Genomic DNA, 16467 nt, shown 5'->3' with positions numbered 1-16467 from the left:
ATAAAATAGTAGTTCAATAAAATTTTGAATGCAAGTCAACAAACACGATGACATGGCCTCTGACCCATGACTCATAGCAATAGGGTTAATAGAAAAACAATACAAATTAGCTTTTATTGCCCAATTTTGTAAACAAAGAATGAGATATGGCATCAGCCTGCTAACAGCCACTATGTAGTGTTTGACGGTCTGTTTACAGCCCTTGTGCATTTTCAAATGTAAGGATCTGCTGATTTCTATTTTGAAACTCTGTTTTGGGCAAATACACCTTTGGTTGGTTTAAATCAGAAGAAATTCACAATAAATGATGGGAAAAATGTGAAAGTACTCATAAGTTATGACACGTTCACTCGTGCTCACAGTGATTTGCTGTAGAAAAGAAGGCTTAAAATATTGACAAAACAAATAAATATCTTTTATAACCAAAAGAGATATAATGGGAGGAAAAGAAGTGAAGCAAGAGTACTCAAAAAAGATGAATTTAATTGCTCCAACAATCTTAGAATTTCAATCCCTTGTAACTGAAAATTCATAATGATTATGATTCCAGTAAAATCATAAAAGAAAGATACAGACACTACTACTTGTTATCAGATAATAGCTTCCAGATATAAACCAATCATTTCTATCCAGCAGTATGAACATCAGAAAAAAAAACAACCCAAAACACATACAAGATGTAACTCAACAGAAGATTTACGATTACTTTCTCATTCATCTCTAATCACTGTCCTCACTACACAACCAGAATTAGACAGCAGCACGAGTGTTGTATGAGAATGGCTATTAAACCCCATGACATGCACTGACCTGTATGATCAAGGATTGTGAGAACTATTTAACTAACTCTCAACTTTGCGATTCAAGCCCTTGACTGAGCAGTCCAATATACACCACATCCTGCTATGCTTCTTTGAAAGCCATTAACTGGCATTTATTGCTGTTGGAAAGAACATGGAAAATATCTTCAGATGTTGGAGGGTATTGATGTAAACAAAAAGAATGGGGGTTGGGCAAACTGAGATAAGATAATTAACAACATATCTTCACCTAGTACAAGGTCTAAGCCAAATTGCAGTATCATTAAAAAAGGCAAATTAGAAAAAGGACAAATAAACAACTTTAAGATTATAAGTGCTTATTTCCTCAAACAAGAACTCAATGGAGATGTGGCATACATTGCAGAGTAGAACTGACAAATTTCCCTCTGCCTTGAGGAATTGCAGGCAGTAAGCAACCTTTAGTTTACTTTTAAATCTTAATCTTTTCTTTTTTCCACCAAGTAATTAAATAATAATAAAACAGTCAACAATCTAACAGTCAAAATCATCAGGAAGTTACACAATCAGGGAAGAAACAGAAGAAGCAAATTACATATCTCAGAATGCCTACAACCCATTCTGAGCAATAAACTACACAATTCAGACACAGGTCAACAGCCAATGGCTGTCCTAAAATTAGGTGAAATTCTGAGAACTGCTTACATTACAGGTTAGAAATAAAGTAAAATCCTGATATGTGAAAGAAGGAGCTGAGTGGAACACAATCAGATAATAAATATATAAAAACTCTACACTGTCAGTACAAATATCCTTTTAAACTATTAGAGAACATTAGAAACAGCCCGAGACAAATATTATTACAAAGGACAGTATGGCCAATGTAGCACCACAAAAAAAAAAATTCTTATTCTTTTTTCACTATTAGAGCAGAAGCAACATGAAAGAAAATAAGGCATTTTCAATTGGACCATGTCTTCAGAAAGAGGAGCAATCAAATAAGAAGTTAAACTAAACCCACTGGAACAAAACTTATTGACACATTCAGCTAGTCCACATTAGACTGGTATGATTCAGAAAACAGAAATATTAACAATAAAATGTTCAAGTATGTAGTATGTAGAGAGCATTGAGTTCACTATATTAAACCAATTGTGGATATGCAAATCAGCAAGGTATGTCACAACCAAAGTCTATGTAGTTTTGATGGAATTGTGTATATATATATATATCAGGACTACATTTTTATATTGTTTGGCATTTCATAGGTTGTGTGAGGCCTCTGAAAATTGATCACTTTTGTGAAGGGTATGGAACAGCCCTTTTCAATGCAAAATATCTACACAATCAGATCACAAAAATGTGTTCAGTTGGGGATTTAGAATTTCTAAGACATGGATATCCCTTATACTTAATGGCTTTGGAACAAAGATAAATGTGGATGAACTCTGGGAACCAGGACCATCCTGTAAGAGACCTGCAATAAGTCGTACCTTAGCTATGGTAAGAAAAGTGCAGTATCTTGTAACAGGTGAGAATCCACGAACACAAATGTCAGTGGAAAAAGCTGTCCACATGTTCCAGGCAACAATATGCAATATAATCAAAGAAAGGTCTCTTGTTCATTTGGGATTTAGAATTTCCAAGACATGGATATCCCTTATACTTAATGGCTTTGGAATTAAGAGAAATATGGATGAACTCGGGGAACAAGGACCATCCTGTAAGAGACCTGCAATAAGTCATACCTTAGCCATGGTAAGAAAAGTGCAGTATCTTGTAACAGGTGAGAATCCATGAACACAAATGTCAGTGGAAAAAGCTGTCCACATGTTCCAGGCAACAATATGCAATATAATCAAAGAAGGGTCTCTGCCTGGAAAAGTGACACAAGTCATTTCTACATTATATCCATAAAAAGAAGACTAACTGTAGAAAACTGTCTGAGTGGTACATAGCCGGGGAGAAATAGCAGGATGTGGAGTGGTTAATAAAATGTGACAAAACTTTTTAAGGGAATCCATGATCATCACTTGATACTCTGCAAGGGTATTTACAGGTCAGGATAGAGTGGATACAAAGGTCAAGATGAACTCTACTTACTATCAGACTAATGATCTGGACCCTTTGTATCATACAGAAATACCAGCTTTGTAAGGAAATGAGACCAACAGAGTACGAGTTAATTAAGATGAGGCTTCCTGTCATATCTCCCACTTAACCATTACATATTTCAAGTAGTTGAAGAATGAAATGGGTATCCATGCTAGTCCATATGTACTGGTCAAATTGCCATCATAATGCTTATGGGTATCTGTGTGGTCAAACTTTTGAAATGGCCACTGAGAAACTGTTGTCCTCTGTACACCAAAGGCATTATGGAAAGCATTCAAGGAGAAATGGTGTGTTTTGGGCATAACTGCTTTATGGTGAAGCTTTCTTCAATGGAAACAATGCTGAAGGACTATTGTCAAGATGTTCCTGTTGTCAGATGGAGCATGAATGACATAGTGAAGCTCTGAAATAATTTTAATCTTATGTGAATGGCATTAGTGTTTTACACCAACAGTTTCTATGCAGATATACATAGTAATGTTTACTCTAATTTTGAATTCACTAAGTGTATCTTCACAAGCTTTTATTAAGTATTACAAGTATGTTGTGCACAAAAAATCATAATTTTTAATAAAGTATTTTTATTAAAGAATCGTCTGTGAATTTACTGAGTCAGTCTGGCTCAAACACTGACAAGCCTGAGTGCAATGTGATTTTCATATTAAGAATAAATCACTTTTTATCTTATAGTTTATATATTTCATATGCATAACCTCTAGAACCTCCTATATGAATACCAAAAGTTATTTTCAAGTCAAAATTTTATATATTATTTCTTGGTTTCTCTACCCTAACTGTAGCAAAAGCATCCATAGCAAAATTTGAAAAATTTAAAATAAAAAATACATTATTGGTAGGATGACTGAATATTTTATCAGACAATTACAACAGAGGAAATAATTCAGCAGTTCTGATGATACTCTGGAATCACAGAAAGAAGTACTCTAATGTTAAACCCATTTGATAACTTCAAGTGGTTGATTTAACAGTTCACAGTTCTAAGCAGAAAAATTAATTTGTGAATATCTATACAAGCAAATATATTGACAATTAAAATTAAGGTTTTACTTAATCCTCTTGTAATGGGTAGGTCAAAATGCACATGTCATGACCTTTTACAGAGCTACATTCAAAACTTAATTAAACTACTTTATTATCAATCTAAACATCTAAACTTGCCATCACAACTTATTCAAGAAATCCAACTAATATAAGTTTTAGGTTCATAATTATATGATGAAATATTTAAAAGAATCCTCAATCTATCTAGTATGAGAATCCTGACATTTGTTCTCTAGGTCTTCCCCCTTCTCAAATTCATTTATGACCCCTCTCTGAAGTACAGAATTTAACATAAATTACTTATTATAATATAGATATTACTGAAGTAAAATCAAAATTTTATAGCCTTCAATCTCATTTGTTCACAGTGTCATAAACTAGAAATTCAGACCCACTTGCCACATCCTTTCTTTCACAAATTGCCAATAATTCCATTTGATGTTTTATACTAAATCATTCATAACAGAAAGACAAATTTTTTCATCCATTGAATGACATATAATGCTACCTCATTTTCAGTAGAGCATATTATATTGCCAATTTCATCTTCAGTTTGAAAGTTTACCTCATGATGTTCAGATCAAGAAGCAAAGAGAATTAATTTAAACCTCTCTTGCCTTAGTTATAAAGTCAGTTAAATTATGAAAGTTGTAGGACATTGTTTACTTTGTGTGTGTTATATTTGTGTTTGTAGGTGCACTATTTAAGTAAATAAAAATTACTGAGTGTATAAGTATCATCATTATAGAAAAGTAGGCTTAAATTTCATCAGCAACCGAAGCAAAAATCAAAACAAGGGATCAAACATATTGTATTTCTTGTTTTCCTGTATATATTTTTTTATTGCTATAAAAATAAGTCAAATGTAAAAATTAGAAACTTATAAGGTTAGTTTAGGTAAAATAAGGAAAAAAAATCATCAGATGTGTTCGCAGCAGCTCGTGCATTACATCATACAATATGGTAACATGAGCTACACATTCACCAAGTGATTTATAAATTGTGTAGAAGAATTATTAGTTAAACATGGTTTAAAGGACAATAAAATAATAAAACTAAGTATAAACAGATGTAGAATTCTTTGAGTCTTAAGCTATTTAGGGTAAGTAATAATATTTTTCTTGCAAAATCTAGAAAGAAAAAAAAAGAGTAATTTAGATATATTTTTGTGATGGTTATAAGGTTGGTCAAATCAACTAAGTCTTTATAGAATTGGGGTAAAGGAAATAACAGAAAATACTGAGACAAAAGTGTGTGATATTTATTTATGAGATTTTAGAGGCTGTGCAAATGAAATTTGGAAATATTCAGATGAAGAAAAGTATTTTTAATCTTAACATGAAAGTCACATTGCACTCGGAACAGTCAACACTCTTATTCCATATACTCACAGACAAATCTCTAGTAAAAATACTTAATTAAAATTTGATTTTTTGTGTACAAAGACTTGTAAAGTTTACTGAAAGCTTGCCAAATTTCATAAAGTACATACACAACAAATATTACAAGTTATAGTATGAAAACTCTGGTAATTACTTTGTCGTTACAAGGTCAGTCACATTGACCAACCCCAAAGAGTTACGGAGAAATGTCACAACAAAAGTAATAATTTCAAGTGCTGAAATGAAAGATTCCATAGATGTAGTATTCCTTACTGCATCTGTTTGATTGTTCTAAAAAAAGATTGCAACTACAAAACTTGGGTACTACAAGCCAACTCTAAAGTGATGACTGTAAGATGTTTTATACTGAAAAAACAAAATATATTTATAATCAAACAGCTTACATGTGAAAACATCTTGAAAGCTAAACTGTCTTTAAAAAGTTATGTTATTGTTACAACTGAGTTATCTTTCTTTGTACCATGACTTAAGATTAAAACCTCCTACAAGTATATTCATCATTGTTAAACTTTAATAACACACTCATACTTTTAACAGAATTGCAGTAACATGCAAAAATAGGCATGATAGCAGTTGATACATAACTTTTAAACCATATAACCTCACATAAAAATTCAGTATGACTTGAGCCTAAGTTATTTATTGTTTTGTGTCTTTTGTACCTAAATACACTACTAAATGGTTTGGTACACAGTTAAACTAAACTTGTATTATATTTTGTTAGGATATAAGTAAAAAAGAGCACTATTAAATATCTGTTGTTTCATTCATGATGAAGTAGAAAGCACTCTTTGATGGTGCTTGACCAGCTTTATTATGTTTTTAAGTATTATGATCAGTTGTTAAACTTGATACAGAGTATCCCTGTGAGTAATGTATTTTGATATTAACTACTGACTTGACCATATATATATAATACTCAGACTCTCACCATTATGTATCTGTTGATGCTTTAGAACAGGGGTCTCCAAACTACAGCCTGCGGGCTGTATCCAGCCCGTGACTTCAGTTTATCCGGCTTGCCAACAGTTTATTAAAGTAATAATATAATTTTTTAATATTATAAAAACAAAAATAAAACGTAATCGAGCAAAAGCCAATCTGATCATGTATGCATCCCTACTTAATTTTACCACGACCCCTCCGGCCCGTGAAGCTTAAAAAAATCAACCTCCCTGCCTTTGTCCAAAAAAGTTTGGAGACTCGTGCTTTAGAAAGAAAAAAAAACAAAAAAAAACACTCACCACTATGGCTCCTGAGAAAGGCTATGGTTGACCTTAAAACAGAGGATTTGTCCATTTTTCTGTTGCTGGTCGACACCATGGAACAAAGCTCATTGATAAGCATGTTGAACTGGTCACGTCTCTTCTTTTCACTCAAGTTTCGAGACTTCCTATTATGACAAAAATGAAGAAACTATATTTAATTAGTATTAATGATTTTCAAAAAAGTATAACCAATAATTATTTTTTTGAATCTACAAGTGATTTCTGTTGAAAGTTTGGTTATCACAAGTCAGACACTTTAAAAAGTAAAAATGCTTACACATGAACACATAATTACGTTAACTCTATGTGCTTGTGAGGAGGGTCAAAGTGCACATGCCATGACCTTTTACAGAGTGCTATTCAACATGGTATTATGCATTTGATGTTAGAAATATCAACTGTATATGTTAGCCTACATTGATGATTTAGTAAAAGTTCATGGCAGAGGAAAGTAAATACCACATACTATACAAAGGGATACTGAAAGAAATGTAGATACACATTTCAGATATTCTAGAGGCTTTGCAAATACATTATACAAACTGTACAATAGACAAAAGTACTTTTATTTTACACAATAATATCATCATGCACTACAACTTGTCAGATTTGGATCAGACCAACATCATAAATTCACAGACATATCTCAAGTACAAAAAACTTTTGTAACACATCTGATTTTTTGTGTACAAAAGACTTGTACATTTTACTCAAAACTTGCCACATTTCTCATAGATGCACATAATAAATTCAGAATTAAACTCTACATTCTTTCTCCAATATGGGATTGGGCCGATGGACTGATCCCATGCACACTAGGTTAATACTGTACATACACAATATTACTAAATAACAAGCTTTAGCTAAGTTATTTCAGAATTATCTGATGTTGCAGAAATGTTTTGAAAAGTTAAAACTATGTAATTTGTTACAGAAAGAAATATATATATTAATGGAAGTTTAGATTGTATTCAGGAAGATCATCCAATGTTGGTGCACCCAGAGTGAAAGATTGGATATTGCTCCCTGAGGATCAATCCTGGCAGAATGGAAGCACAGATGATTGAGGGTCAGAGATGGAATGGTATCTCTTAAGCCAAAGACTGGATGAGACTGTCTCTACTGACTTCCCAGATTGTCACCAGCTAGAGTAACTCAACTTTAGCTCTGGTAAAGGTCTCGCAAGGAGGACTGAATGTATCATTAATGGATGAAATCCACCATTCAGAGCTCTTTCCCTGGCAGGTGAGACAATGGTGACCAGCCAACAAAGACTATGAACCATGAGGCACAAGAGATCCTCTTTGAGCCAGGAGGTATCCTACCATGGCAACTGTGGAGAGCAAAAAATACTGGGGTAAAAAAAAAGTGTCAGGATGAGTTGCTATGAGCAATTCTTCACTCTGCTGCCATGAGTGAAACCAAGCAGATTCCATTCCTGATGGTCAAAGGTATGCTAAAAGTAAGTACAGTAGTTGTAAACTCATGACTTCTGATGGCAGATATGATGAAAAAAGCTGCTTGAACCTGTAGTCTTTGTAAAATGCTGTCAACACTAGAAAGTTCACTATTCAGGTGGACTATGCATTGCTGAACTTTAAAAAATCTGAAAGGAATGAGAGCACTTTGGATAACAGCATTGCAGGAGTATGATTCAGTCATACAGTATCAATTGAGCCATGTAACACAGAAATGCTGAAAGATTGTCTTGCCACAAAATGAGACACTGTCTGCTTGTTGAATGTGCAAACCCTGAACACCTTATGGAGTTGAAACCATTTCTGTCATAATAACAAGCTATACAGAAGATTTTACTAATGGATGGATGCAACAATTAACATTTTGGGAGCTGTGGGAAGATCAACTGAAGGACTCAGAGCTAGTGTGGTTGCTCCATGCCATGAAGCAAGGTAAAGCCCTACCAGCTCAGACTGAGAAACATAACTCAAAAGCACTTAACCTACACCACTTGCATGAGCAATTATGAGGGCAGGAATGTGTTCTGCCTCATTGTCATCAACAACTGAGCTTGGTGCAGCATAAAGTCTTCAGTGGGGCAAAGTTGTGCACTTTGCTTTATTAACCCACCTGATAGTTTAGTAGAATGAGTAATAAAGACTGTCAAGCATATGCTTAAGTTTTTTAATACCGACCAAAGCATATGGGAGAAACACCATATGTCATGATATTGTACCTTGCAACTTAAAAGAAAACAGGTTGCTCATGGTAGACATGATGTACAATCTTCTTCCTAGTGCGGATGTCCCATGATATTCACAAGAATATGTGTAGTGATTAAAGTTTGTGTTAGTTGTCATGCACAAGTTTGAAAGTCAACAGCTACGAAAAAGCTGCTATACATGCCATATACAGGAAAAGATACCATGATAAGACAGTGAAGGAATGTATGTGCCACAGTGATGACTGGGTAAGGACCTCAACTTGTGGTCCAATAAGTTGGTTCATTAATATGCAAGTTACAGCAGTCAAGAGCTATCCAAAAGAGCATAGTACACATCAACCAGCTGCATCTGTATGTTACCTAAGAACCACTAGAAAACTGGCTTGACCAGGAATTACAAGAGACTGACAAGTTATAAGAGGGCAATAACACTGTTTTACCCACTACAGTCCAGGGGATACAAGGAAAGATATGAAAATATTTATTTGACTGTTCTTAATGAGTCAGATGAGGAAGCCCTGGATCTCAAGGTGAGAGACAGCTCTGATAGTCAGTCAAACCACCACTGCCAGACTCCTGATTGGTGTGGCTGAGATAAACCAGTTATCACAAGCTAGAACATTCATTTGACAGAAAATTCAATGACTGAAAGAAAATGGTGATTTCTGATTTTCAAGTTAATAAGTGATTATCACTGCAAAATGTAGGATATCCGATAATAGCTGATCAATTAACAATTATGGCAGCTGGTGTTAGTAGATGACAACTTAGACAGTTAAAAGTTTGTACAACAGAAGATAATGGCTAGAAGTTCAAAAATACACCTGAAAGTGCTTTGTGATCCATGCTTTCCGAGCTACTGACTGATTTTTCAGGGCTAAATTTTGTGTAACGTTTCATGAGAATCACTCACTAACATGGCTGAGTGGTCCTTACTAGATTCACCTCTTTAAACCAGAAGTGTATATAACTTCTTTATGTAAAGTGAGGGAGTTGTTCCTCTGAGTGTATATTAATATGTATATTGTAGTAACAGCATGAATATTAATCCTTACTGAAAAGTCTTAGTTTGCCGGAATTCTGTCAGTGACAATATATTCATGATGTCTGTAGAGAAAAACATTTAGTTTGATAGCTCATAAGTGGGAGCACAATACGAGGCTACAGCTACCAAACTTAGCACTGGAAAATATCCAAGAAGATTATCTAAGTAATTTGTATGAGAGCCTAAGACAGTTAGTTTTAAGCTATTAGTGTGTTTGAACAAATGTAATGGTGATTTAAGTATATGCATATAATCTTACATAGATATACAAGTAATAAATAATTATTCATGAGTATTGTAGATCAGTTACAGAAAGAACACAACTATTAAACAGTTTGTGTATGGAAACAAAATATTTGATCTGAATATTAAGACCTTGTGATAAGTCAACTATGATTACCAACCAGTGAGACAGTTTTTGAAAACAGAGTAACTAAGAAACTCACTATGTTGAAGATAAAATAGTTTTACCTTTATTTTTGGCAGAATTAGGGGAAGATATTTCAACTGAATCAATTTAAAATATTCACAAATGCACAAAATTATCAGCAGTGAACAAAATTCACAAAGTGGTTTAAACATAATATCAAATATAAACTTGGTGTATGCAGTGTTTTATTTGGTTTTCAAGTAGCTTGTAATATTTTACACACATTTTGTAAAATATTTCCTTAACATTGTTTTAGTACCAAGTGCCGTTCAGGTCCACAAAAATGTAGGCTGTGAGTATACTGCAGGAGAAGGAAAGTAGCACTGGTAAGGGGGAACTTTGTAAGGCATACCCAGCTAGTACTAAACTTGTACCTGGAAAAAAAAAGTCATATGTGAGAAATGATGTAAACGTTAGTGGATTTTAATGGTCAGAAGTATAGGACAGCATTTGCTAACACTAGTCAACTGATGTGTGTAGGAACCAGTTTTGCAGTATTGACCCAATTTCTTTCCTACTGGATCTGGGCTCCGATTATATAACCATATAGTAGTGGAAGGAATGTACCCGAGTTGAAGATAAGCTATGTTTGGCATTGTAAAACAAAAGGCAACAGAGGGCAAAACAGCTATAGGTATTGGTCAGATGTGGACTCAATGAAGATCACAGATGTTAGGGATATATTTCATATGGGTGATAGTGGGTGTGAGTACAGGTGAAGTCTGTAGAAATGTCACTTGACTAAGATGACATTTTTAAAAATAGGTTTAGAGAAGGGTGTGGTTGTAACTGGTCATTTATGATCCTTTTTACAACATACAGATCTTGCTGACCTTCTGACCAACCATAATTTATCTAACCTTGCATTTTCAAACTGAACTGTAAGATCAAATTATTGACCATTCTGGCTATTTTGTTCTTTAAATAACCAGTGGTGTTTATTAAGTTCCAGCAAATCTTGTCTCCCTTTTCAATGACTGCATGATAGAAGGCCTGTGTGAGGAAAGCCAATACACAAAGGACTTTCTCTTTGGTAAAGATCTGGCTTATGTGTATGACCTCAAGACTCCCAGTGCTGGTCCTATGTTTGACATGACAGAACCCATGAGTGAAGATGAGTTACTAGCTGACTTCTCTGACATGGGAGACCAAACAGCCCTGTCAACCACAAATCATCCAAAACCACATTGGACATCGTGGCATCAACAGCTGAGAGGCCAGCAAATCTGAACATACAGGTGGCCCAAAGGCTGAGTATGCCCCCAATGCCAACCACAGCTTCAGTGAAGAGGTAAAGGTAATCTTCAAGGCATCAGATGCTGCTAAGCCAGTGTCCCATATCATGTGAAACAGTAAACTACTATGTTAACATGATTATTCTTTTTGTATTGAAATTGTCTTTCGTGTTTTTCCTGGTTCTAGGATTTATTTATGTATTTTAATCACCAATATCTTTGTTAATGGGTTTAATTTGTGATAAGTATGATGACATGTATCAATGTGAAAGAGTTTATTTTTGTAATTCACATTGTGTCTGGTACTTGTACTTTAATTTTGAAAGGTATTTTTTGAACTGTATATGTGTATTGCATTTCTTTGTAAAAGGGTTTGTGTCATCTGTGTTGTTACAAAAAGCAACAGAAAGTTATCATACTCTGATCAATGCATGTGTATAGATGTTATGCATTTTAAAGTTAACTGTTTCCACACAAGCTCAGTTGAATTGACTGACACATAACCACTTTGGACTTGTTTAAAGTAGTTATAGTTTTGATACTACTAACTTTTAATATAGCATGTGTATCTTCACAAAATTTGGCACTTTCAGTAAACAATACAAGTCTTTTACATATAAAAAATCAGATTTGTTCATGAATATAGTCTTTTTTTTGCTAGTCTGAGTGCAAAGTGATTTTCATGTTAAGATTAAAAAACACTTCTCTTCATCTCAAAAATCTCCTTAATACATTTCAAATGTTTTTGTTTAGTAAAACTTTATATTTTATCTGCCATTTTCTCTACCCTAATTCTATATGGTGTTAGTTGATTTGACCAACCTCATAACCATAATAAAAATTTGGAAATAAATCTAAATTACCCTTTCTTTTGTTCTAGAATGACTAAAAATTGTAATAGGAAACCACAAATGTTTATTCTAAATAGCTTAATTATTGTAACAGCACACATTTATTTATATTTATTAATTTTTTGTTTTATTGATCTTTGAAATACCCCAACAAGTTGAAAATTACAAGGCACACGTGCAGATCACGTTGCCATATTGTATATTGTAATGCACAAGCTGCTCACTAGTATACTCCATGAAGATTTTTATTATTTTTGCTTACCTTACCTAATAATTTTCTATTTTGTACATTTTAGTTACTCTTTGATAATAAATAAATAAAACAAATCAAAAATAAAAACCTCATAATTAAATATCAAACATGCTTTTCAGTAAAGTTTTATATTATATTTGTCATTTTCTCCACTATAACACTATACTTGATTCTCCAGGTTGTAAGACAAGTAATCAAAGTATAATGAAAATAAAGGTCACAAAATGCAAAATAAAATGTATATTATTGTTAGTATTGATCACAAAGATTCAAAGAACTTATGGTCAAAGTTTATACTTCTCACCTGTTCACACTTATTTTCTGTAGTAATGTTACTGTCAGGAGCTGACTTAGAAAAACAAAATGAATAGTACTGTCTGTCTTTTTCAGTATGGATCAGTTAAGTTCCAATGTAAAAGTTCACTTGAGAGTTTATTCTAATCTTTTCACACCTATTTCTTATGTATATTTTACTGTTAGTGGCTGAAGTAGAAACCTGCCAAATATAAAGCAATGAATCGCCACTCCTTACTTAGTATGACACCATCAATATCAAATAAGCACACGTGGCACAATTCCCAGAACTTTCCCTGCTTTGAAAACACAGTGGGGTAGAATTTATCAGCTTCTTTGGAGTACAATGGTTGCAACAAGAATTGTCTAAGGTACTTTATAAAAATGATTTATGATATGGCTGTGTACAAAGTTGTAGCTAATCCAATAAACTTGTGAAGTATTTGGATGTTAGTTAACCTCCTGGGTGGTCGGGATTTAGTGTTAGTATAGGTGTAAAAGTGTGTAAGTGCTTATGAACATTGTGTTTCCTATACTACCATCATACTACACATACTGTTACTTACAAAAGATAGATAGTAGATAGGGACAGTGGGAATCTCGTTAATCCATTCATGCGCATCACTAATTAGATGACGAGGCATTTGGCTACCTTAAGAGAGTCATAGTTACTCAACAGGGTCTTTTTTCCACGCTGATTTTTCCAAGCCTGTTCCCTTGACTGTGGTTTCGCTAGATAGTAGATAGGGACAGTGGGAATCTCGCTGATTTTTCCCAGCCCGTTCCCTTGGCTGTGGTTTAATTAATCTAAATTATACCATTTTTCTTTTTATAATGACTTCAAATCAGTGTTTTCCCGCTGATTTTGCAAAGCCCGTTCCCTGTGGTTTCGCTAGATAGTAGATAGACTATGTATGTGTAGTACATGCACTGCACATTTATCATTGAGCCGGTTACAAATTCTCTCAATACAGATTTGGTCCCCAGGACGTCCATGTGACCATTTTTACTTGTATATAGTTTTAATACTATAACTTATAATACGGTATGTGTATCTCCACAAAACTTAGCAGATTTTAGTAAAAATTACAAGTCATTTGTACACAAAAAAAAACAGTTTTTTAATGAAGTATTTTTAATAAAGATTTGTCCGTGAACATATCAAGTCATTTCTTGACCGGTCTGAGTGCAAAATGATTTTCACGTTAAGATTAAAAATACTTATCTTAATCTCAAAAATATCAAATGTCATTTACACAATCTCTAAAACCTTCTAAATATATTTCAAATGTATTTTTTCAGTTTTTTTTATCTGTTATTTTCTCTACGCCAACTCTATACAAGGCTGGTCAATTTGGTTGCCCTCGTAATCACACACACACAAAAAAAATCAAATTAATCTAAATTATACTATTTTTCTTTTTAGAATGACTTCAAATCATAACATGAAACTACTTTTGTTTATCCTAAGTAGCTTTAAACTCATACCAGTATAGATTTATTTATACTTAAATTTTACTATTGTACTGCCCTTTGAACCATGTCTAACTACTAGTATTATTCATGCCATTATAATATAAGTTGTAAATCACTCAGGGTATGTGCAGCTCATGTTACTCTATCAAATTGGATTACCCATGAGCTACTCCAAGCTGCTCCAGTACATGCCTCGTGAAAATTGTTTATTATATTATTATTATTATATATTTCACCTAATCTAACCTTAATTAACTCAAAGAGTTACCCCGGCCCTCACATGCCCTCTATGCAGGAATTGTATATAAGCAGTCTGCAGGCAATAAAATCACTTTTGAGACTTACCACATTCCGGTCACTAACACTGGCTCTTAGTGGGAGTATGGGAGGGAGAGTGCCAGTGGAGGCAAGTATGTTTGTAAATACATTTTCAGTTTAGAAAAATGATAACTTCCAAAACATACATGCCTCTGCTGACACTAATAGCTAGAATCTCACATTGAGAAGGCGAAGGGGCCAGTGAGGACAGAGATCATACAGAAAGTGTCTGTAGAGAACAAATATGTACCACAAGAAGTGGTATCAAAGTGGGGAACACCGCACTACATCCAGAACAGGTATGCTCTTCACCCAGAACTACATAAAATTGAAAAGGGTGGAATATAATACAAGTATGATGGTCCAGCCCTGACCAAACAGCTGAGGTTCCACAACTTGGGTAGGATTTAAGGGATGATGATATCCATATCCCACATTGGGGGCCAGATAGCTAAGCATCAAATTTGGACTGGTTTTTATGAGTAGGTTCCCACGTAGGTTGGTCCTGCTCTTACTGACAACTGGAGAAAAACTTCCAGGGACCCAGGTAGGAGGGTCCCTAACTTCACCTTCTTCTCCGACAGTGGAGAAAACTCAATACTCTGAAGGTAAATCCTCTGTCCACCATCCCAGTGACTGGAAACTGGGTGTGGTAAGGACTCCCGAGCTCCACTAGTAGAAGTAAGGGGGGGGGGGAACATAAGTGTTGGGGAGTTCCAGAGAACAGGTCTCTGGAGACAGTGCAACAGGTGAACCATGTTCCCTAATTTTTAAAAGCAAACTGATCTTGACTGATTCAACTCCAAGATCAGCAGGGACTGGCAAAATCCCCTTTAGGTTTACTCATGATAGTCCATGAGTAGCAGTCCAGATGCTCTTATGGAACACTTCATCTCGACAGAGTCCACTGCAACCAGGAACCTATATAAAAGTTGCTAGTGCAGAATTTAAATACAAGCATACCCGACTGGGCAACACTCGCCACTTAGTGGGATCCAAAAAAATCAATAGGGACCCTAGAAGAGAAAGGAACAATAACTGTACGTCAGATAACACATTATTCACCACCCTGTTAAAATCTAGTAGAGGTAGTCAACACAGCCACAGGGTGAAGACAAAGTCCCCTCGAAGAGGAAACTGCCAGATCGTAAAGGTAATGAGATATGAACGTGTTGGGAGAAGTCCACATACCAAACTGCAAGATATATCCCAAGAATAAGAACAGAAAAGATTAAGAGAATGAATGGAACAAGGAGTGGAAGGATGGGGTCTTGAGACACGAGGGGATGAACATGCAGAAGTACAAGTGGAAGTAGAATAGAGTCGAGCAGCCAAAGACGATAAAGAAGACTGCAAACGTGCTGTATATCAACTCTGGCTTCTAAAGATTCTGGAATTCCAGCATATAAATAAGGCAGAGAAAAAAGTTGCTTCCTGAAAATCTCGAAGGGCAGAAGAAGGTAAGTGAATACCCTCCAAAAATGTATCACGACTCAACAAGTCCCAGCAACAGACCAACCACAACATCAAAAACAAACATGTCATAGTAGTGACCAGTAAATGGCCCACTTCATCGTCGAATTGATGAGGCGATCGGTGATATGCTTCAGACAATAGTTGAAGGGAAGTATCTTAAAACAGTAGTAAAATTAAAATGAAACCGCAAAAATTTGGACCTGTTAAGAGAGATAACAGGTTCATACCTGGCACCCTATAGATCCAACCTTTGAGTGTCCAAACATATATATCATCCTCA

General features: G+C 34.6%; 1 protein-coding gene across 4 annotated transcripts in view; it reads right to left on the bottom strand.

Annotated features, from left to right (window-relative positions):
• The window catches only part of LOC106459777 (circadian locomoter output cycles protein kaput-like), a 122401-nt gene that overhangs the window by 82075 nt on the left and 23859 nt on the right, over window positions 1-16467 (bottom strand). For all 4 annotated transcript variants that reach the window (XM_022386324.1, XM_022386325.1, XM_013919435.2 and 1 more), the window contains exon 3: window positions 6604-6752. In XM_022386324.1, coding sequence (XP_022242032.1) covers window positions 6604-6752 — 149 coding nt within the window. The remainder of the gene's footprint in view (window positions 1-6603; window positions 6753-16467) is intronic.

The sequence above is a fragment of the Limulus polyphemus genome, unplaced genomic scaffold (assembly GCF_000517525.1).
Source record: "Limulus polyphemus unplaced genomic scaffold, Limulus_polyphemus-2.1.2 Scaffold660, whole genome shotgun sequence".
Classification (NCBI taxonomy): Eukaryota; Metazoa; Arthropoda; class Merostomata; order Xiphosura; family Limulidae; genus Limulus; species Limulus polyphemus.
This window is presented reverse-complemented; position numbering and strand designations above follow the sequence as displayed.